The sequence below is a fragment of the Eretmochelys imbricata genome, chromosome 1, assembly GCF_965152235.1.
Source record: "Eretmochelys imbricata isolate rEreImb1 chromosome 1, rEreImb1.hap1, whole genome shotgun sequence".
Taxonomy (NCBI): Eukaryota; Metazoa; Chordata; order Testudines; family Cheloniidae; genus Eretmochelys; species Eretmochelys imbricata.
In genome coordinates this window covers 198,712,391-198,734,591 of record NC_135572.1, presented here as the reverse complement: position 1 = coordinate 198,734,591, position 22,201 = coordinate 198,712,391, and the positions used below count along the sequence as shown (strand labels likewise).

Below are 22,201 nucleotides of genomic sequence, written 5' to 3'. Positions count from 1 at the left end.
CGCTCTCTGCTGTCTATGGTGAGCAATAGGTCACCAAGTCATACTTGTGTATTGTCTGCTCCCTGATTGGATGTTAGAAACTTTCTGTACAGGACAATAGCAAATAATAGATCCCCTTGTTTGCACACAGATACCCTGGCTCCCATGAGAATACAAGTGTTTGTCTGAAGAACACCCATTGACCAAAAACTTGTGTGAAGAATATTGCTTTCTTATGAATAGTGAATAACAAGAGGCGCACAAACATTGTCACATTGAACAGTAATTCAGAACTTGATTGAATTAGGCACTGTTCAGCTAGGTCTAGTATTCAGCCACTCACCTATTCTGTTGCCCAATACAACATAACTGCTGCACTTGGGCTACCCTGTTAGATGATGTCACTTTAAAGTTATTTTCTTTTCTTCATTATTTTTTTTTTTGTAGGTGTTGGGAATGTTTGTGTAGTTGGGTTTGTACTGGGAGTTGAAGCTTGTACTGGGCCATTATTTTTTTATTGTTTAATACCTGTGTAGCATAGCACCAAGAGGCCCCCCTTTTGCTAGGTAGAGGCAGAGCTGGTCTAAGATTTTTGGGGCAAAAGCCCCAGTCCTGCAATCACTTGTGCATGTGACTAGTCAGAATGAGTTTGATGGAACTTCTTGACTGTGGAAAGTTACTTGCCTGGGTAAGTTTTGCAGGATCGGGGTTAAGACCATGTTATCATAATTATCCTTTTCTTTGAACCAAGGTTTCAGATTTTACTTACAACTTCAATGTCAGGGTAATTTAAGTGTCTTTTAATATGTACATATCCCTTTGGAAGGTAGCTCATCTAATCTAGTCTAGTATAAATGAGTGAGGACAGAAACTAATAAGTATAGTTAAATAGAGGAACAGGTTGCCTATGGAGGTTATGGAATCCCCATCTTTGAAGATTTTTAGGAATAAGTTAGACAAACACTTGTTGGGGATGGCCTAGGTCAGCAGTTCTCAAACTGGGCTGGGACCCCAAAGTGGGTCATGACCCCCTTTGAATGGGGTCGCCAGGACTGGCTTGGACTTGCTGAGGCCCGAGGCTGAAGCCGGAGCCCCACTGCCCAGGGCTGAAGCCAAAGCCTGAGGACCTCAGCCCTGGGTGGCGGAGCTAAGGTTGCAGGCCCCTGCCTGGAGCTGAAGCCCTTGAGCTTCAGCTTTGGCCCCCCTGCCTGGAGCAGTGAGGCTCAGGCTTTGCTCCCCCCTCAGAGCAATGGGGCTTGGGTGGACTCAGGCTTCAGTCCCCCCTCCGGGGTTTGTGTAGTAATTTTGTTGTCAGAAAGGGGTCACGGTGCAATGAAGTTTGAGAACCCCTGGCCTAGGTATACTTAATCTGGCCTCAGCATGGAGGGATGGACTAGTCGTCCCTTCTAGCCCTACATTTCTATGATGAACAAAGTAGATAAAATCCTACTGCTATTTCTGAATTACTCTTTTCATGAAGAAATTAGAGAGCCCCAACAGGAGTTCTTTATTATTTGTTATGTCTTTAGCTAGTTTTACATAGTTTCTATTACTGCATCACACCAAAGACTTCATTTTATCTATTAAGTAGTATTAAAAACTGGCATATGGATTAACTGGTGCACATTGTTTAAAAGGCATAGACGTTTTTTCAAATAGTTTAGGAAATGTATACACAAATCCAGGACAGGCTTTTGCGCTAAAAAATCTTGCCACAGTCCCAAAACACTAATTCAATCTAAAAGAATATTTGATTGTGATTCTGATAAGGCACTGGTCTAGGATAATAAAATAGGCTAGAGCCGTGGTTCTCAACAAGGGGTATGTGTATCCTTGGGGTTATGCAAAGGTCTTCCGGGGGTACATCAACTCATCTAGATATTTGCCTAGTTTTACAACAGGCTACATAAAAAGAATTAGCAAAGTCAGTACAAACTACAGTTTCATACAATGACTTGTTTGTACCGCTCTATATACCATACACTGAAATGTAAGTACAATATTTACATTCCAATTGGTTTATTTTATAATTATATGGTAAAATGAGAAAGTAAGCAATTTTTTTGTAATAGTGTGCTGTGACACTTGTATTTTTATGTCTGATTTTGTAAGCAAGTAGATTTTAAGGGAGGTGAAGCTTGGGGGTACACAAGACAAATCAGACTCCTGAAAGGGGTACAGTCTGGAAAGGTTGAGAGCCACTGGGCTAGAGGATCCATAAGTTTAACATAGGCTCATACACAGTAGGGAGAAATCCTTGTTAATATCATTGTGCTGAATAATTTGTAAGGAGTGTCTTGGGTTATTTTTGAAACAGATGCATTTATTTGACATTAACGTTCCTGGGAAAATCCAGTTCCAGGAGTCAGAAACTCTGAGCCCAGGGGACAGTTTCTCTGTGTTTGACACTCGTGAGTATAAGAGAATCAGTTATCTTTCTAATGGGCCCTAATAAAATGACTGCAACCACCATCTTGACATTGTTTTACCATAGCAGTAGTATTTATGTCAAAGTGTGCTACGCATTTGACAAACAGAGGAAGATAGAGAGTGCATTTTTCAAAAGCATCAAAGTCCTGTTATCAAGTTAAGGAGCCTATCTCATTGGGAGTCAATGGGACTTAGGCTCCTAAATCTCCCAGACACTTATTGAAAAGTTTACCCATAGTCAAATCTATGATTTAAAAAGACAAAGACAGAGGGTGGTGGAAAGAGCTGCAACATCCAAACAAAATGATCTGAGCAGCGATAGACATGTATCATGTTGGTTCCATTCATTAAAGATGATGGTTGTAATATTGTGTAACTAGAAGTCTTATACTTTAGTTGAACAAAAGGGTGAATTCTATTTTTGTAGGGCCTCGTTTGGAGTGTTACACATGCCATGATCTGTATTTATAAATACAGTGGTATCTCACAGGAGTGATGTTGGTTTGTGGAGCCCTGGCTTTGCTCTTGTGGTTTGGAGTTCTGGTTCCATAATTCCCAGTTGCCTGTTCACAGATGGTGCCTAGACTACTGTAAGATTTCCTCTCCAATTGGAATGGAAAGAATGAGAAAAGCAATTACTGAAGCAGCTTTTCTGTGAGTGCTCAGTATTTCCATAGCACATACTGGCAGTTTACAAAATTAGTTTGAACAATGGAATCATTTTATTTAGGGCCTCATTTATATGGGCCTCATTACACCCAAAAGTTGTCTTTGAAAAAAATAAACAAAGTGTTGGACTAGAGCTGACAAATTATATCCTGTGAGGATGGCATGGTAGTGGAGATTTCAAATTTTCAGCTAACATAGCAGAAAGTCCCATGTGATTTGTTTTATATCCACTCCCAAGATGACTTGCTGCCTTAGGTGATGCTTGCACTTGCTATAATCCCCACCAAAATTACCCTGTCCCATTAACTGAGCTCTCTCCAAATTATCAAATATCCCTTGGGCTGTGGTCATCTTCTTGCAACACAATGGGTTGTGTATGGGAGAAATCTCTTAGCAACAACTTTGATGTTGTTTCAGTGCATGTAGTTTGTGTTTTTTCTTTCCCATCTGTGTGCGTCATTGAGAAGTTGATCAATCATTTTTGAGAAGATACCCATAAAACCAGACAGAGACATAACATGACAAGCTTTTAGTGGATATAGCTGCTTGATAAGGCAGATGTGACAGGGACTTCTTTCTGTTCCATAAAATAACTAACAATATCCACATTTTAAAAAAGAAAATTCTCAGACTGGTGCACTTTCTTGGGTAACACTTGCAGAAATTCACTGCAGGTACAGTGGTTGCAGATAAGAAAACACATGTCTAAAATCAGTGCCCGTTTTTTGTGGTGGAAAGTATTGTACAAGAGCTTTCGTGATTGATGGATGGAGACCTGAGATTCCCTTCCTGCATTCAGCATGATAGTGACTTCTGTTTTGTGTCTCTTCTGTTTTGGGAACAGCATACTGTAAAGTGGGACTGGGGATCTGCTATGACATCCGATTTGCTGAGCTTGCTCAAATCTACGCACAGAAAGGTGAGGAAGTGTTGCTGAGTAAACTTGCCCAGATTTTGTACAGCAGGGGCTTGCTATTAATTGAGAGGTGACCCATCCATACAGAACTGTTTCAGAAAAAGTGTTTCTTGCTGTTCAGTACACAGCTGCATACGTAGGGTCAGACCCCATGATTATCCACAAACTGCATAGATAGCATCAGGAATAGTGCTCGTGAGTTTGTGGTCCAAAAATACAGCTATCTGCTTGGCTAGTCAAAGGAGCAGTGTCTCTCATTGAGACAGTAGGGAGGCGCTGGTCCTACATGAATACATCAGAATATCAAAGACTGATGCATGCACCTATTCCTGTGAGCCAGTGCACAAAAGTATTCCCTGTGGTTTACTTGGTATAAGTGCGTATACATACCCCTTTGTGGAGGTTCTGCATATTCTAACCTGTTAGGGATACTGATGTCTTTAAGTAAGTACATTCAAAGGAACTTCCTCTCCTTTCCTCTTCTCTCCCAACCCAGCCACACTGTTTTTCCCCCCCGGCTATGTGCCAGGGTTGATTCCCAGGCACTCAGCTACTGGGGAGGATGGAAAGTTCCTGGCTTAGGGGAAGCAGGGCAAATCAGGACTCTTAGGAGGAATTGGTCCTGCTTTACCTCCCCGCATGCTGCAAACTACCCTCCAAAAGCCAGATTTGGGGGAGGGGAGTGAAAGGACTGCATGACTCATGACATAAAAGGGATGATGCACATCTTCATATAATGGTCTCTCTTCCCTTTCTTGCATGCTTTGATGAGCAGTGAAACAGTTAATAATGTTGCCATTTTAAAATGTCAGTACTGGTTTCAGAATCATTGACCCATTGAGATAAATCAGGCAGTTCATGTCTCTGGGCTGTCACTTTAGGCTGTCTGCAGAGTCCAAGCATCTGATATTTGCTGCACAATATGAAGGTTTTCTTCACAACCATAAGGAGAAGAGACTTTCTCCTCTTTAAGGGAGAACTTAGATTCTGGAGAACAAGATGGCAGCTGCAACAGAAAGATACCAGTTCACTGAGTCACAGTGAACTGGACCAATTCCTCCCTGGCCTGGCTTTTGAAAGGGATGTGGAGGAAACAGGTCACATGAAGAGGTGAGGATAAAGAGGAATAGTCCTGGATCTTGAGGTTGCCAGGGTGGGGAAGCACTGAGTTTAGCTGAGAGGATCTTGTACAGGCAATCTGAAGAGGACAATATTCTATCCTTGGAGGAAGGCACATCTGTTATAATATCTGGGGAGTGCTCCCAGAGGATGATAGGCAGCAAGTGTGCTGCCAGGCTGCTGTGAAGAGCCAATACCCCCTACACTTCCCAACTGTGTCATGGCTTTTAGCTGACTTGTCCTGTCCTTAATTACATTCATGCAGCTTACAAACTTTAGACAATGTAGAAGTTAAAGGCCAGTGACCTACAAAGCATTTTAAAAATGAGAAAATATATCACTCCACGGTGACTGCAGCTGATGGAAGAACGTTGGGCCTTGTGCTACATACAGGGGAGAACTGGGTTTGTTAACAAGTCATGACAACTGGGATCAGCCCTAGTAGTCCACATTTCTCTAGTGCCTTCCCTCTGAGGGTCTCAAAATACTTTCAAAATATTGATTTGATTTAGCCTCACAGCACACCTGAGAAGATGTATTGCCTACAGATGGGTTAACCAAGGCACGCAGACATTAACTTACTTGCCCAAGACCACACAGGAAGCCTTTAGCTAAGCGAGGACTAAAGCCCTGATTGCCTGTTGCTCAGACCATCCATCCCTGCCTATTACTTGGCAATATATATAGACTGAGCAGCATTGGTTTTGAGTGTCTAAACACCAGCTGCCCCCTTTTATTGGAAGGTGGGCCAAGTTTTAACAGCTAAGTACAAGTCAGATTCGTGGTGATCGAAGTGGTCAGGTAGCCTGTGCTGGCTGACTCCTAAAGCCACTACACTCTTTGACACAACTTACCTGATTGACTGTGCATATTTCAGTGGTGCAGGGAAACTGCAGCTCTGAACTGCGATAACCATGCTTCCCCCATGACCATTCTTTTGTTATCTTATAATACCGAGGCATTCTTTTTTAACCAAGGTTGCCAGCTGCTAGTGTATCCGGGGGCTTTTAATATGACAACTGGACCAGCCCACTGGGAACTGCTGCAAAGAGGACGGTAAGAACTAAATAAAAGCCTTTCCCTCCTCTTCCTGAAAGGGATTGTTGAACTGACTCAGAATTTTGTTTTTAAACTGTATTATTTAATAAACGACTGGGCTTTGGTGTCACATGATTCTTTCTATCCTAACTCCCTTATGTCTGATAGGCCATACACAGCACCAAATCATTCCCACCATCAGTAGGAAAACTCTAATACTTCAGTCGTGATATAAACACCTTTGGGCCAATCTCTCAGATACCAAGCTCTGAGAAAGCACTTTTCATCTGTACACCTCCAAGTGCTTTACACAGAGAGGTAACCCAGATGGGGAAGCTTGAGGCACTGAGAGGGAGAAAGGGGTTAATTCTAAGAGTTGCTTGCTGTGATTTTTCCCAAGATCATGCTGAGTCAGTGAACAGAAGTCAGGAACAGAACCCGTATCTCCTGAATCCCAGCACCGCTTAGTCACTTAGTTGGCATGTTGGCTCCTGTGTTACTGTCTAGATCCTGAAATGTAGGCAGTGGTTGCGATTCAGACTGAGTGTGATTCAACCAGCCATCCCTATTGAGCAAAGGACTTAAACTGGCATTAATGGGAGTTTAAATGCTTTGTGCCATTCAATCTGGTCCACTTGGCGTATAGAGATTTCTCCCATCCTGAGTCTCTGGATTTTTGCCTTGCTGACCTTCACGTTATTTATGGTTTTGGCTATTTTGTATTTCCTAAAATGCAGCAAGATGGAAAATCCACATCACCTCTTTGGCATAATTTTTCCTTCCCTTCTGTTTATTGTTTTTTTCAAATGTAGCGAATCTGTGGTGTACGAAGATGTGGACAGTAATTTTTTCTTGTCCTTCTTTGAATGCAGAGCGGTTGATAACCAAGTCTACGTGGCTACTGCATCTCCTGCTAGGGATGAGAAAGCATCTTACATTGCCTGGGGACACAGCACTGTAGTAAACCCATGGTAAATGGAGAAGAATAACTGAATTTTTCTGCTAACCAAACTTTAAGGGATACTGTCAAACTTCTGTCTGAAAATGTTTCTACCTACTCTTAAAAGTATCATCTAAGATTCCTTTAACTGAAGATGACACACAGTTCTCTACTCTATTTTTACCATTAACTTTATGCATCTGACAGCACCTTATGTATAGCCACTTTGCTCTTTGTGGGGGTTTTTCACATAGCAAAAAGGAACGGAGAAACTTAGATAAAATGTGGTTGTAAAAAGACAGAAATTGTCTGAAGAATTCAGAGGTAGGGATTAGGCACCTGGGATTACTTCACCGATAAAAAAACATAGGCTGGATTTCAAGTTGTTCTCGTGTCCATCTAAGGAAATCTGTCATTAGTTTAGTTCCTTAAGCTAATACCCAGCGGAATTGTGAAATAGCCATTAAAAGCAGGATAGTAAGAATATTTAACTTCCTGTGAGCTTGTGCAGCCCTTTTCTAACTAACTGACAGCCAAGTTATATTTTTCCTTTAAGTGCAACAAAAAGACTACAAAAATAAGATTACTGCTCAGTAGAAATATTTTAAAGCTAAAGGGAAGCAAACCTTTTACCGCAATGTGATCATGGCTGCTTAGACCAAACAAACTGGGTTTGGGTGAGTGATCAATATCCAATAACAAATAGGTTTAAAGTTTTCCTCTGAATATAATGGAGCTGCAGTTGGCCCTTTGAAAGCTTTTTACGTGGATTAAAAACTAATCTCAGTGTATCGAACTCTGCATCATCCACTCTCTTATTAGCTTGATATTTTTAATTTTATTTAAAGAGAAGAGAGAAAGATCCAGTTAAAAAACAATTGAGTATATACCATAGTCTTGGGAAGGATAAAACAATATATTCAAGTTGATTATCTCATCACATTCCACAAGAAATCTACTCATTTACGTGACACTTACGATAATTACCTGTATAAGAGAGAGTATTAAAAACCAAACCACCATTCAGAAAAGTCGGACTGTGTGCAGAGTATTATGTGGTTAATTCCAAAGCTGAATCACCTTGGGAGCTGTCTACTAGAAACTCCTTAACTAGAGCTTTACAAGGCTTTGGCATCATAATCAAAGAATAAAATGAACTTGATCTTTGAGACAGAATTAGCAGGGTGTAGACCAGATAGCTCAGAGTGTATTCCATAAGCAGCAGTTATTTTCATCGATGAGCCTGAGTAGCTTTGGGTAAAATCAGGAAAAATATGTAACCAAGAATCTTTCTAGGCAATAATTACCATTTTTCTTCCAAATAATTAACTCCATTCGTGTTACTCATCAGCTAGAAAACTGCATTCTAAGTTCTCGTGTAAAGCTGAAACCTGTTTATCTGATTGTTGGTGCCTCAGCCCTTTCACTCAGCACATAGTAATGCCTTTGCAGCTAACAGCAGAGATGGTGAAAAAGAAGTGTCTAGGATCAGTAATGTTTGTTTGTTAATCCGGACTTTAAAATAGACCCCTCTATGCCTGCCTGGCTCCTTGCAATAACACATAGTAGAATCTGAGATGGGAAGGACTTACTAGCTAGTCAACCCCCAGCATGAGCAGTAGTGCTGGAGTATCAGGGGGCAGCCGTGTTAGTCTGTAGCCACAAAAACAACGAGGAGTCTGGTGGCACCTTAAAGACTAACAAATTTATTTGAGCATAAGCTTTCATGGGTAAAAACCTCACTTCTTCAGATGCCAGTATTGCTGGAGAATATCTGATGCTAAACTGATCCTACAGATAAACTTTGCCTGTGTAGCAAAGACCATTTTTTTCTCCATATAAAGTACTTTTAGATGTATAGATTCAATGCTGGTTTGTCTACAGGGGATCCCTTCTTAACAAGAGCTATGTACAGCCTTATTCTACTAGAGAACTTGAACCTTTGAAATGTGAACTCTTTTTTACTTCAGATTGAAGTGGTGCAATGCATTCATGCTAGCCATCCTGTTTTGGTGCTCACGCACATCCATCCACTTGACTCTGTTGCAATGGTATGTTCTTCTAAGTACCTATCCTGCAGCTCCTTAAAGTGGTGGATTGTGGGAGATTGCTTAAGGTCTTGTGCCGTGTCCAGGAGGCTTCTGGGAGTGGGAGATCAAAAACCTGCTGTCTGCTCTGACACTGTAGTGGTGCAGAATGACATAGTGAGGAATACAGGAGTGCTGAGACCTACTCAGGGCAAGTGTTAATCATCAAAGTGCAGATACAATTATGGAGGGGAATCTAATGAGGGGCAGTCCTCATAAAGCACTGCAACTCCCGAATGACTTGCAATGTGTGCATTATGCTTGCTGATTTTTTTAAAAAAAATCTTCTGATCCAATTTCTCAGTCTTATTACTTAGATTCATTTTACATGTTTCTCAGTTAAAACCAAGTGCCCGTGGTATGCTTGAATCTGAAAGTGCTGTACAGTAGGGGAAACGTTCTACTTTTCAGGCTCCCTCAGTCCCAAGAGAACTTATGGGTGTGACCATGACCATGTGCTTAGATTAACTCTTAGATTGTATACTGGGGGGGCAGGGACCATCTTTTTGTTCTGTGTTTGTACAACACTCAGCACAATGGGGCCCGGGGCCCCGACGGGCTCCTAGGTGTTCCTGCAGTACAAATACTAAATAAATATTGTTTCATTTTGCAGGGGGGAAGTCATAGCCAAAGCTGGCACTGAGGAAACTGTTATCTACACAGATATAGGTAAGCCACTGGGTTTTTTTTTGTTCTTTCTTCCCCACCAAAAAAAGAGGAAAAGAGAAACTGGAGTCAGTGAGGCTAAACCACAGGTCCCCAAACTGTGGGGTGCGCCCCCCTAGGGGGCACTGAGGGGGCCCAGGCCAGCCGCTATGGGGGGCAGGAAGTGCCACCCAGCTCAGCTCCTGGCTCCAGCTGCTGACCCTGCACCCAGGATCCCAGCTGCCAGCCCCAGCCTCAGCCCCCTTACCCCTGTCTGCGTCCCCCCCTCCAAGAGCTGTGGCCCCACAGAATGCGGCGTGGGGAGGGTGAACATGGGGGGACAGGAAGTAAGAAGTTTGGGGACAACTGGGCTAAGCAGGCCAAAACCCTCTGTAAGCTGGGCATCCTTGGGCTCATCTGACCCTATGCATTTAGATGTGGTATGTTCAAGTTTCATTTTCCTGTTTCTAAAGACATTCTGGTGAAAGGTGAGAGCCTCGTGGCCGGCCCTCAGCTTCAGAAACTGAAGGCTTCTAGTCATTCACAGAAACTGGTATAACACGGGTAGCAGCAATGCCAGACCCTGCCAATCTGCCTCAACACCAACCTGGAAGGCTCTCCTCTAGGGGCAGAGGGAGCTCAGTCTCCATGAGCCATTCAGTCCTTAGCCTCTCTGCCAAGACCACTATATATGGTGCCTAGCCTTATCTGTGCCTTCTGGGGAACAGCTCCGCAACTCGACAGGCAATACAAGCACTCCCCACTAGGCCTAAGTAGGCCCAGCTATCTCTCTACGAGTTTGGGATAGGCACCCTCAGGCCCTCCGACTGGCACCCTAGAGTGTCCAGCCCTATCCCACTGGACACTCGCAGTATTCAGCTTCGCTACTTCCAAAGAAGCAGTGCACCCCAACTTATCAGTTACGCCTCCGATCACTGCTCTGCTTAACACACAGCACTTATGTTTATAGTGAAAACAAGTAAAAGTTTATTTAATGAAGTATAGTGTGCGAGCACAGCAATTGAAGTGGCAGCAGGTTAGAAGTTGTCAAGGTTCCTCCCCCACTCTGAACTCTAGGGTACAGATGTGGGGACCTGCATGAAAAACCTCCTAAGCTTATCTTTACCAGCTTAAGTCAAAACTTCCCCAAGGTACAAAGTATTCCACCCGTGGTCCTTGGAATGGCCGCTACCACCACCAAACTAATACTGGTTACTGGGGAAGAGCTGTTTGGACGCGTCTTTCCCCCCAAAATACTTCCCAAAACCCTGCACCCCACTTCCTGGACAAGGTTTGGTAAAAAGCCTCACCAATTTGCCTAGGTGACTACAGACCCAGACCCTTGGATCTTAAGAACAATGAACAATCCTCCCAACACTTGCACCCCCCCTTTCCTGGGAAATGTTGGATAAAAAGCCTCACCAATTTGCATAGGTGACCACAGACCCAAACCCTTGGATCTGAGAACAATGAAAAAGCATTCAGTCTTTTACAAGAAGACTTTTAATAGAAAATAGAAGTAAATAGAAATGAAGAAATCCCCCCTGTAAAATCAGGATGGTAGATATCTTACAGGGTAATTAGATTAGAAAACATAGAGAACCCCTCTAGGCAAAACCTTAAGTTACAAAAAAGATACACAGACAGAAATAGTTATTCTATTCAGCACAATTCTTTTCTCAGCCATTTAAAGAAATCATAATCTAACACATACCTAGCTAGATTACTTACTAAAAGTTCTAAGACTCCATTCCTGTTCTGTCCCTGGCAAAAGCAGCACACAGACAGACACAGACCCTTTGTTTCTCTCCCTCCTCCCAGCTTTTGAAAGTATCTTGTCCCCTCATTGGTCATTTTGGTCAGGTGCCAGCGAGGTTACCTTTAGCTTCTTAACCCTTTACAGGTGAGAGGAGCTTTCCCCTGGCCAGGAGGGATTTCAAAGGGGTTTACCCTTCCCTTTATATTTATGACACGCCCCCCAAATCTCAGCTAGGGTGAAACACTGGCTGGGATTTCTTCCTGGAGCTCTAGGAAAAACAGAGTTAATAAGACACATGCATCTCTAAATATACTACCAAGTACATAAAGACTAACAATATTTTCCACATCTTAAGGACGATTTTAACCAGTTGATTCTGGGAAACTTTCACGGGAGAGTGCATCAGCCACTTTGTTAGAAGCTCCTGAGATGTGTTGGATGTCGAAATCAAAATCTTGGAGAGCTAAACTCCACCGAAGAAGTTTTTTGTTAGTTTCTTTGACGGTGTGAAGCCACTTCAGTGCAGCATGGTCGGTTTGCAGGTGGAAACGCCGTCCCCAAACATATGGGCGTAGCTTTTCCAGAGCGTAGACAATGGCATAACATTCTTTTTCAGTGACTGACCAGTTGCTTTCCCTCTCAGACAGTTTTTTGCTGAGAAACACTACAGGGTGGAATTCTTGATCAGATCCTTTCTGCATTAAAACTGCTCCCACACCACGCTCGGATGCATCTGTGGTTACTAGGAACGGTTTGTCAAAGTCTGGGGCCCTTAGTACAGGGTCAGACATGAGTGTCGCTTTAAGCTTGTTAAAGGCCTTCTGACACTTTCCGGTCCACTGAACAGCATTTGGCTGTTTCTTTTTGGTTAGGTCTGTCAGTGGGGCAGCGATTTGGCTGTAGTGCGGTACAAATCGCCTGTAATAACCGGCCAAGCCTAAGAAGGATTGAACCTGTTTCTTTGACTTTGGGACAGGCCACTTTTGGATAGCATCCACTTTGGCCTGTAGGGGGCTGATAGTTCCTTGACCCACCTGGTGTCCAAGGTAAGTCACTCTGTTTAGGCCTATTTGACACTTCTTAGCCTTAACAGTTAGTCCTGCCTCCCTTATGCGCTCAAGGACTTTTTGTAGATGTTCCAGGTGGTCTGCCCAGGAATCCGAAAATATGGCCACATCGTCAAGGTAGGCGACTGCATATTCTCCTAATCCCGCTAGGAGACCATCTACAAGTCTTTGGAAAGTGGCGGGTGCATTTCGCAGCCCGAAAGGGAGTACATTAAATTCATACAGCCCGAGATGTGTGATGAAGGCTGACCTTTCCTTGGCAGATTCATCTAGCGGTACCTGCCAGTACCCCTTTGTTAAGTCCAAGGTAGAGATGAACTGGGCCCGTCCCAGTTTCTCTAACAGTTCATCTGTGCGTGGCATTGGATAGTTGTCTGGGCGAGTTACAGCATTTAGCTTACGGTAGTCCACGCAAAGACGTATTTCCCCATCTGGTTTGGGAACTAGAACCACTGGAGATGCCCATGCACTTTCAGAGGGGCGGATTACACCCATCTGTAACATATCCTGGATCTCCCGTTCTATAGCAGTTTTAGCTTGAGGAGACACCCGGTAAGGTTGGACCCTAATTGGGTGAGCATTACCTGTGTCAATGGAGTGGTATGCCCGTTCAGTCAGTCCTGGGGTGGCTGAGAACGTTGGCGCGTAGCTAGTGCACAGCTCCTGGATCTGCTGTCGCTGCATACGCCCAAGGGTCATGGAGAGGTTCACCTCTTCCACACCACCAGCACATTTCCCTTCGTAGTAGACACCTTCAGGCCACTCAGCATCATCTTCTCCCTGGGCTGTAAACTGACAAACCTTTAATTCTCTGGAATAAAAGGGCTTTAGAGAATTAATATGGTACACCTTAGGCTTTCGGTTGGAGGTGGGGAATGCTATGAGATAATTAACAGCTCCCAGGCGCTCCTGGACCGTGAATGGCCCTTCCCACGATGCTTCCATTTTATGGGCCTGGAGCGCCCTTAAGACCATGACCTGGTCTCCTACTTTGAAGGAACGCTCTCTGGCATGTTTATCATACCAGGCTTTTTGCTCTTTTTGAGCATCCTGTAAGTTTTCTTTAGCAAGGGCTAAAGAGGTTCGGAGGGTGTTTTGTAGGTTGGTTACAAAGTCCAGAATGTTAGTTCCTGGAGAAGGTGTAAATCCCTCCCATTGCTGCTTCACCAACTGCAATGGCCCCTTAACCTCACGGCCATATACAAGTTCAAATGGGGAAAACCCTAAACTGGGATGTGGTACAGCTCTGTAGGCAAAGAGCAACTGCTGCAACACTAGGTCCCAATCATTGGAGTGCTCATTTACGAATTTACGTATCATGGCCCCCAAAGTTCCATTAAACTTCTCCACCATGCCATTTGTTTGATGGTGGTAAGGAGTGGCAACCAAGTGATTTACCCCATGAGCTTCCCAAAGGTTTTTCATAGTTCCTGCCAGGAAATTAGTCCCTGCATCGGTGAGGATGTCGGAGGGCCAACCTACCCTGGCAAAAATGTCTGCTAGTGCCTGGCACACACTTTTAGCCCTGGTGTTGCTTAGAGCTACTGCTTCCGGCCATCGGGTGGCAAAATCCATGAAAGTCAGTATGTACTGCTTTCCTCTGGGTGTCTTTTTCGGAAAAGGACCCAGAATATCCACAGCTACTCGCTGAAATGGAACTTCAATGATGGGGAGTGGTTGTAGAGGGGCTTTGACCTGGCCAGGAGGGATTTCAAAGGGGTTTACCCTTCCCTTTATATTTATGACAGAAGTATTGGAAACAAATGGCTACATAGAAAATCATAACACAGATTCTAGAACCTAGACTTACTTAACTGGAGACTTTCCTGTCTTCGAGAGAGCAAAGCTCACGCAAAGTCCTTCCAGCATTTTACAGCCTGGGTTGGTTGTGATCTTCCTTTCGTGATACAAATCACGCTGCCCGTTTGCCGCCTCGGTGAAGGATCCAGCATGTCTGTTTGCACCGCAGACATATCAGAACAAGCCTTACTGGTAAACCGGATCTCCCCTTTTCCCCCCAACTTATTTTGTAAATTTCCTCCCTTGAAGATTTCACAATCTCTTGATCAGCATTTGGCTCAGTATGCAAATAGGCATCCAGTGTGAGACATATGGTGCTCAATACATACGTGACCAGCGAGAGGGACAAGCATATTACCCCCTGCTTTAAAGAAACCTGTCCTAGACGTGTCACCACCTGGGTACCTGCCTTCCAAACATAATTTTTAATATAGACACAACTCCTTAAGTATTATCTGTCCATGCCTTTTGCAGTGATTATGATGGCTACTGGCTCTGAGTGGAAACCCCACAGGCCATCCTTTAGTGAATTATTATGCATATATATGACCCCAGGGATCCCTGTGAAACTCTCTGCACCATGCCCTCTGCCAGTTGGCACCAAGAGATTTTTGGGTCACAGCATCAGTTGTGATGATGGTTTTTGTGATCTAGCCATTGACCATCCACAGAAATGCACAGGCCCAGATTGGTCAAACCCATTCAGACAAGTTCCTGTTCACCTGACTTGTACAAGTCAGATAATGTACATATCTCCTGCCTTGCATAAGCATCAGGCTCTGTATTTATGCACGCAAGTCAGGTGTACACAAATGCGTGCAGGTTTGAAAATCTCACTAATCCTTTTTCAGTTCCTCCAGCTCTGGACAGTCCCTTTCTCATGGATGTTTGTGTACAATGTGGTGCACGTGCTTTTTTCCAAGTATCAGTTTGTCTGAACAATTTAACTTTTCACTTTTTACAGACCTGAAGAAGCTTGCAGAAATCCGCCAGCAAATCCCCCTTCATACTCAAAAGCGCTCAGATCTTTACAGCGTAGAGGCAAAGAGAGAGTGAGGCTTCATGCATACGGCTTCATGCATACAGCTCCATGCTCTTCAAAACTCAGCTCAAGAGCAGCTCCTTTGACATTTGCTTGTATCTTCAGACGGAACAAGACCGTAAAATAATCATTTTCACAAACTACAACTGACCTTGCATCCAATACCATACTGTTAAGCAAAAAAGCACATGCTGGTCTAATTCTGAAATGAACCCTAAGTGAAGCTGAATAGAGGTGGCTTGTGAGCTGGCTTTTCTCTCCTTTCATACTTTAGCTATTTCCTGGTACTTTACAAAGCCATGAGTTACTGCTGGGGCAGAGACTGGTGGCAGACTAGGCTCCCAACTCAGCGATAGCTTTGCATGCAGCTTTTGAACACTGAACCTTGTCTAGCTGAGGAGGAATGCTGGCCAGGACCCTGCACTTTCTGAAAGTGCCATGACGCTTTTAGTTTCTACCCAAACGATTATTGAAGGTTTAGTATCTCAACTGTATTGGATAGGAGTGAGTCCTGCCATGAGGCTTGAACCCATTGCTTTGTGGTCCAGAGGTATGGCTAACACCGCCCCACTGACACATACCGAAGTTATATTTTCTGTATGCAATGATGTAAAATCAGAGCTGTTTCTTCTGTGCCTGTCACTGTCGTATCTAGGCATCAGATTAATAACTGACTTTTCTTCTCCTTCCTTTCTGCCCTGTGCATCCCAGCCCGTGCATAGGGGATCCCTTCCTACTACCATTTGCTGCTCCTTGAAGTTCTCTAGCACTTGCCTCTGTCTTCCTGCCTCAGGTTCTCTCTGGAGCCTATTGCTGTCAGCCCTTAGCTGGCTGCAGAGCGGGAGGGAGCTGCCATTTTATGCAGGATCCTTGCAACTGTGTTCAGCATCAGTATCTACCAAGTTAATTTTTGCACTGTTCTTTATATTAAACACACTATTATTCTAGGCTGGTGCTTGTGTTTAATGCAACAAGAGGAGCTGGCGTGGATTCTTCTGCAACCTGGTGGTGGTGGTACAGCATCCTTTTGACAGGCTATAATAAACTCCAGTTAAACAAGATTGTGGCTTTAGAGGGCTCCTGGAATATTTTACCACCTTGCAATGTACAAATAAAGCACTGATCAGTAGCCCTAATAGAGGGTGTGATCCTGCACCCCTCTGGGTGTGGAATTCCCTCTCATGGGGGGAGGGATTGCATGATTGGGCTTGTTTTAAATTGCAGATAATTAAAGCAAAACTAATATGTAAACAAGTGTCAGGGTAGCAATTTTGGTAAATAGGGTTAGTGGAAAATCTGTAATAACTCCCCTCAAGAATGTGGGACACCCAGGATGAGAGAGGAGGTCATCACGCCGCCTCCTCTCCCCCCCCATCATATTTGCTTTGGTCTCCCTGACTTCTGGAGTTCTCTGGACAATCTAGACCCATTCCCTTGTCACTTTAATAGCTACTTCTCAAGAGTTTGTAAGCAAGTGCCCAAACTCTTTTATGTAAACGTTTTTTAAAATGTAGTAGATCAGTAGTTTGTCACCATTAGCTCATCTAATAACAAGCTACTCCTCCTCTTCACTGCTGTAAGCAATTGACTCACTCTTAGCCTTTACACAAGTCATTCAATTTAATTTCTAATTGAGTCTGAGTTAGTTTTGTAACTAAAGCCAGACTCCAGTAATGTAAACATACTAAAAATGAGGGGCCAAATTCTGCCCTGTGACACCAAGGAACAGCTAGAATATTTGCAATGGATAAATTCCAGATTTAGAGTAGTGCAACAAAGGTTTTAGGCCATTATGTCTTGTATAACTTCCACTTAGCAGGTAAGTAATTTTCCACCAAAACATGCTAATGATGGTGCAATTCCTGGCTTTGGCAGCTGGTGGTGCAAGTTTAGTGATGTGGAATTCCTTTTCTGTGTGTGGCAGGACTCAATGTGCACAGACTTTGACATACAGTACTACCTAAAGTGGCTTTTTTCTAATGGTTAATTATGGCTCCTGCTATTTTGAACTGAATAATTTGCAAGCAGAAGAGGTGGTTAGAAAGGTACCTTCTGCTGAGGAGCTTTTGGAAACAGGCCTATTGCTGGAATTTGATTTCTAAAGCGGAAAAAACAATTACTATTCTCGAGCAACATGTGCCTATGCCAGAGAGACACTGAGCAACTGAAAACAACTGAACAGGTGTTTGCTGTACTAGCCAGCTGGGAAGAGATGCGGCCTGTCAGCTGCAGAGGATCCTTCATTTCTTCACTGTTCCTCTCACTGAAATGAGTGACAAATTTCAGTAACATGCTTCATCATGACAAACTGGCAGTTTAAGTAGCTAAAATACCTTTGCAACAAAACAATGTCTTTTCTGCTACCAACTCTGAGCATAAGAGACATTATTTGCCAATTTCCAGGGTTTACAGTAGCCACTCTCTCGCTCTCTCAAAAAAAGCACCATAACAGTGGCTGCACGTCACAAGGCCTTTCTAATAGCAATGACAGCAGCTTGCTTCTCAAATACAAAAATAGTTTCAGCACCTTGTTTTCATTAAGTATACACACTACATAAGAATTCCCCAAAACAGACTCTAAGATGAAATGAAGATTTATTAGTTGAAAAATATAAGATTTAGCAAACAATGTACCATTTTGAGTCTAGTTTAATATACATTTCTGCAAGGAGCGACGCCCTGAGCCTTTCCTGTCTTAGAGTGCTGTCTGCCACCCTCAGCATGATGATAACCCAGGTCAGCATATAGGACTTATAAACACACCAGCTATTTGTTTCATTTTTAAACTACAGTGTCTGACAGTAAGAAGGATAAGGTTTTGGGGGTTTTTTTTGCTTCCCATGCAGCAGAATGTAAACTCAAGTTTATTTTTCACCTTTAGAGGATTAAAAGAAGCAGAATTCTACATCGCCTAATCTTTAGTTTTGCAAATGTAAAGTGCAGTCTACATCTGGTGGTAGGATAAAGAGAAAATTCACAGAGAGGCAGGGACAATTTTCCTAGAGAGCCAAACTGGAATAACAGTTCTCAGTTTGATAGAGGTCACAAAATGATCATAGCTGAGGCTCAAATATAGCAGTTTTGAGCAGGTGGCAACCTTCTTCCAGCAGCTCTTGCTGTGGCTTATTGCAGCCACTTCAAAAGGATATCAGTGTGATGGGGGGGGGTGGTGGATATTTCTGGTTTTTCACACAATCAAAAAAAAAAAAAAAAAGCCTTCCCATACCAGTCTTATGTTATTTAAGAGTTAAAGCAGTCACTAATACTTTCTGTGCTGATGAAAGACATACTTTATTAAGGCGCTGTATTATATACATATGCATCAGAATTCTATAAATATAGAAAACCACCAGCACTGCACCAGGATCAGCATATTCCCCCAAGTTCAGCTGCCAGGAAAAAGTAGTTTTAGGAATGACAGAAAACAGGGCAATATCTTGCATTTAGACAGAAGGCAGGAAAGCTGGTATGAGCACTGTTGGGAGGTCTGGGCAGAGCTATCCCTAGCAATTCAGCTGCTCTCACGCACCAGTCCAATAGAATATGTAGGCCAGTTGTTGAATAGTAACAATTTAGTTTTGGAAGCCTGCCTTAGTTCTTCACCTTTGAAACCTGGGTTCAAATCCTGCTCATTTAAGTCACAAATGAAGCATGATCTCTTGCTAACTTCCATTTATGCACCTTGTGAACTATTTATTTGGCATGCTTCTCTAAGACTCTTTGCACAAGAACTAGAATAGCAGGGATTTTACAAGATCAGGATTAAGCTACATGGCAGAAACACGTGGGGAAGCTGCTTCTCACAGTACCAGGTGCACCAAGCCTGCATTAAGGTCTGCAGTATCTGTGGCTCACTTTCCCTAATTATGTATTTAAATCAACTACGGAAAACATAGGAATTTTTAAAAGCTGGTTTACATTCCTGGCTTTAAGGCAATCCTTAAGGGTCACCCCTACAGCATGCTATTACTGGGATTTTGAGCAGAAACTGCAGACTGGGGGATGTGACTGTAAGTGGAACGCAGACTGCTCAATTTCCTCACTAGCAATTGAATGGCCTTTCCTCATGTTAAGTTCTTAACATTGTGCCCAAGCACGTCACATGTTGGGTTGTTTATTCATCCCACTTATTTTTGGAGGAGAAATGGGGAGAAGACAAAAGGAAGTTTTGAATATTCATTAGTTAGAATCTGTTCCTCCTAGATTCACAGAAACGTTGTTTACACAAAACAAGCTTCTCGATTGGTATAACTTCCACTTAGCAGGTAAGTAATTTTCCACCAAAACCTGGCCTTATTATGTGAGAGAGAGATCTGAATCTAATATTTATTTGGTGACTTTACAGGTGATAAGTCATTTACCAAAACAAATTACAGACAAATGCAGCTTTCAGTGCAGCTTCAGCTACCTGAAGAACAGGCAACAGTCCGTGAGGTGGAATGCTGGTTATAGGCACCACATGCTTTTTTCTCTTTAATCTTTTGGAGGAAGAGGAGGAGAAGGAGGAGGAATACCCGTCTCTAGTAGATAAGGCTATGCAAATAGAAACCCTGCTGGAGAACAGGATACAGTCAACCTCAGGAGTCGTTTCTGAGAATTGGGCAGGTTTTTGTTTTCAATTAACAGAAACACGGATTGAAAGTTTCATAAGCAGCCCAGTGCTCTTCTTTAATGCAGCGTCCTTTGAGACTGCTTGCGTCTTCAACCACCTTTCATTCCATACCAGTACCACTGGTTCAGGAGCAAATGACTTCCTGAATCATGTGTAAATGGGAGGATTAAGCCACTATGTCTCCAGGCCCTCCTCTGTCCCATCATTCAGAGCAACTGCTGGGAGAGAAGAGGAAAGACAGGGAGGCTGAGGTAAAAAAATACAGCTTGCCCATTAGATGCCAGAGCTAGCGGTTCGTGCCTGATAGTTTTGCACTTGGTTAGCTCATTCCTTTAAATGACATAACAGATCAGAAAGTCAGCACAGATTTGCATATATTTTGGGGGTGGAAATAAGACCCAAAATTAAGGGTATGAAATTTGATGAGATGCAAGATATTAAGAGCGCCCTACATCCCATGAAGGTAGTGGGAGGCAATCATGGACTGACTTTGGTTCCAAAGAGTAATGAACAGCATCTACAGTCCCCTTTACAATTCCTAACCAGAGGAAGACTTCGTTTATACTAGTGTTTAAGAAAAAGTCAATCAGAACGAACGTGCTGTTCACTGAACAATTGTGTTATTTGTATAGAATATTTGTAGTTTTAGCAAATATGGTTTTCTAAGTAACAAAAAAAATTAAATCCAAATCCATTATTGGGCAGTTCAGACTAAGCTTTGTTCATTTTCTCATCCAATCCTGTAATAGGTACTTACAAACACTTGGCGAGAACAAGGATGTATGCATTTCTTGAGTTGAAATTTAAACAGCATATTATCTGTAACATCTAGGCCAAAAGTCTGAACAGTCCCAAGTTTGAACTCAGACACGACTGTACCTTGGCAGTTCCAGTCTCAGCAGTACGTTCAGTTTCTTGAAAAATTCGCAGCAGCACTGGGAAACTTTTTAACAATTTCCACTGGCATTAGAGTGAGGACAACTGTAGAAGGAAAGGGCGTTTTCCTTTTCAGCATAATCTATGCTTTACGTGGAAAGCTTTTTTTAAATAGCTCTCAAATATAGTACACAAGTGCTTTTTGGGGAGAAGGAAAGGACTACCAAAGTAACCTCTTAATAGCTGCCACAGGACCATTTCTAAGTAGTTATGCAGAGGGTGGAAGAGGTTGTAAGGGAAGATTGTGCATGCTTGGATGTATTTACAGGGTTTGTCTTCACATCTATTGGCTTTTTAAAAATCCCTACAATTAAATAGTTTTGTAAATTAATTTTTGTTTTTGCAAAACTAAAGTCAAGCCATAGAAATTAATTGCATATAAAAGAAACCTATTTTACAGCACTATTATTAACTATAAAATCAACAGGAAAACATGCTGTAAAATTCTATTTTGATAAAACAAAAATCGCCCACAACATCACCACCCAAAAATTAAAGTCTTTATTTGCATGGCCAAAATATCCTTTATTCCCTTGCAACTTTGTTTTATTTCCCTTAACAGCTGGTAAGGTTTCCACTGCATAGGGAACAAGTCGCAGCACAGCATACTTCCTTGAACAGCCACTCCCACAACACCTAAACATTTAACAGATGTAACAAATGACAACACCACGAACGGGAAAAAACTAAGTTCCACCATTCAACATCGTTTGCAACAGTGTCTTCAAGGCTAGGTTGAAGTGGGCAACTTTACGTTTAAAAGGTCATTCTCTCCCTTCCCCCCCATTGTTTCTTTACAATGTTGGCGGTTTCAGTCCATACTTCTTTGCAACTTCTGTCTGGGCATAGGCAGCATCACAGAGTGAGTAGAGGTGGGCCATCTCCATTTCAGATTTGGCCAGGTTAATAGCTTTGTTGAACATTTCAATGGCTTTATCCAGATTGCCTCTGAAATAAACCAGATCATCATCAAATTAAGACACTAAATAACATCTTACATTTCTATAGAACCTTTATTTCCAGAGAGTTTACCAATCCACAGGTATTGCACCAGTGAAACGCAGCAGCAAGTTTGGTAACCAAAGACAACACAGGGGAGGGAAACACTTGTCTTACGGGTCATGTTTTGAAGTTTTCAGACTAGAACTTTCCATGATTGATG

General features: G+C 42.8%; 2 protein-coding genes across 2 annotated transcripts in view; one reads left to right on the top strand and one right to left on the bottom strand.

Moving 5' to 3' along the window:
* Window positions 1-16,738, top strand: part of NIT2 (nitrilase family member 2) — a 28,441-nt gene extending 11,703 nt beyond the window's left edge. Inside the window, exons 5-10 of the mRNA XM_077821608.1 lie at window positions 2,297-2,390; window positions 3,923-3,997; window positions 6,091-6,169; window positions 7,024-7,122; window positions 9,792-9,847; window positions 15,414-16,738. Of these exons, the coding sequence (XP_077677734.1) occupies window positions 2,297-2,390; window positions 3,923-3,997; window positions 6,091-6,169; window positions 7,024-7,122; window positions 9,792-9,847; window positions 15,414-15,505 (495 nt within the window). The 3' untranslated portion in view covers window positions 15,506-16,738. The remainder of the gene's footprint in view (window positions 1-2,296; window positions 2,391-3,922; window positions 3,998-6,090; window positions 6,170-7,023; window positions 7,123-9,791; window positions 9,848-15,413) is intronic.
* A 1,331-nt stretch (window positions 16,739-18,069) lies between these two features.
* Window positions 18,070-22,201, bottom strand: part of TOMM70 (translocase of outer mitochondrial membrane 70) — a 31,835-nt gene continuing 27,703 nt past the window's right edge. Inside the window, exon 12 of the mRNA XM_077821598.1 lies at window positions 18,070-21,987. Within this exon, the coding sequence (XP_077677724.1) occupies window positions 21,834-21,987 (154 nt within the window). The 3' untranslated portion in view covers window positions 18,070-21,833. The remainder of the gene's footprint in view (window positions 21,988-22,201) is intronic.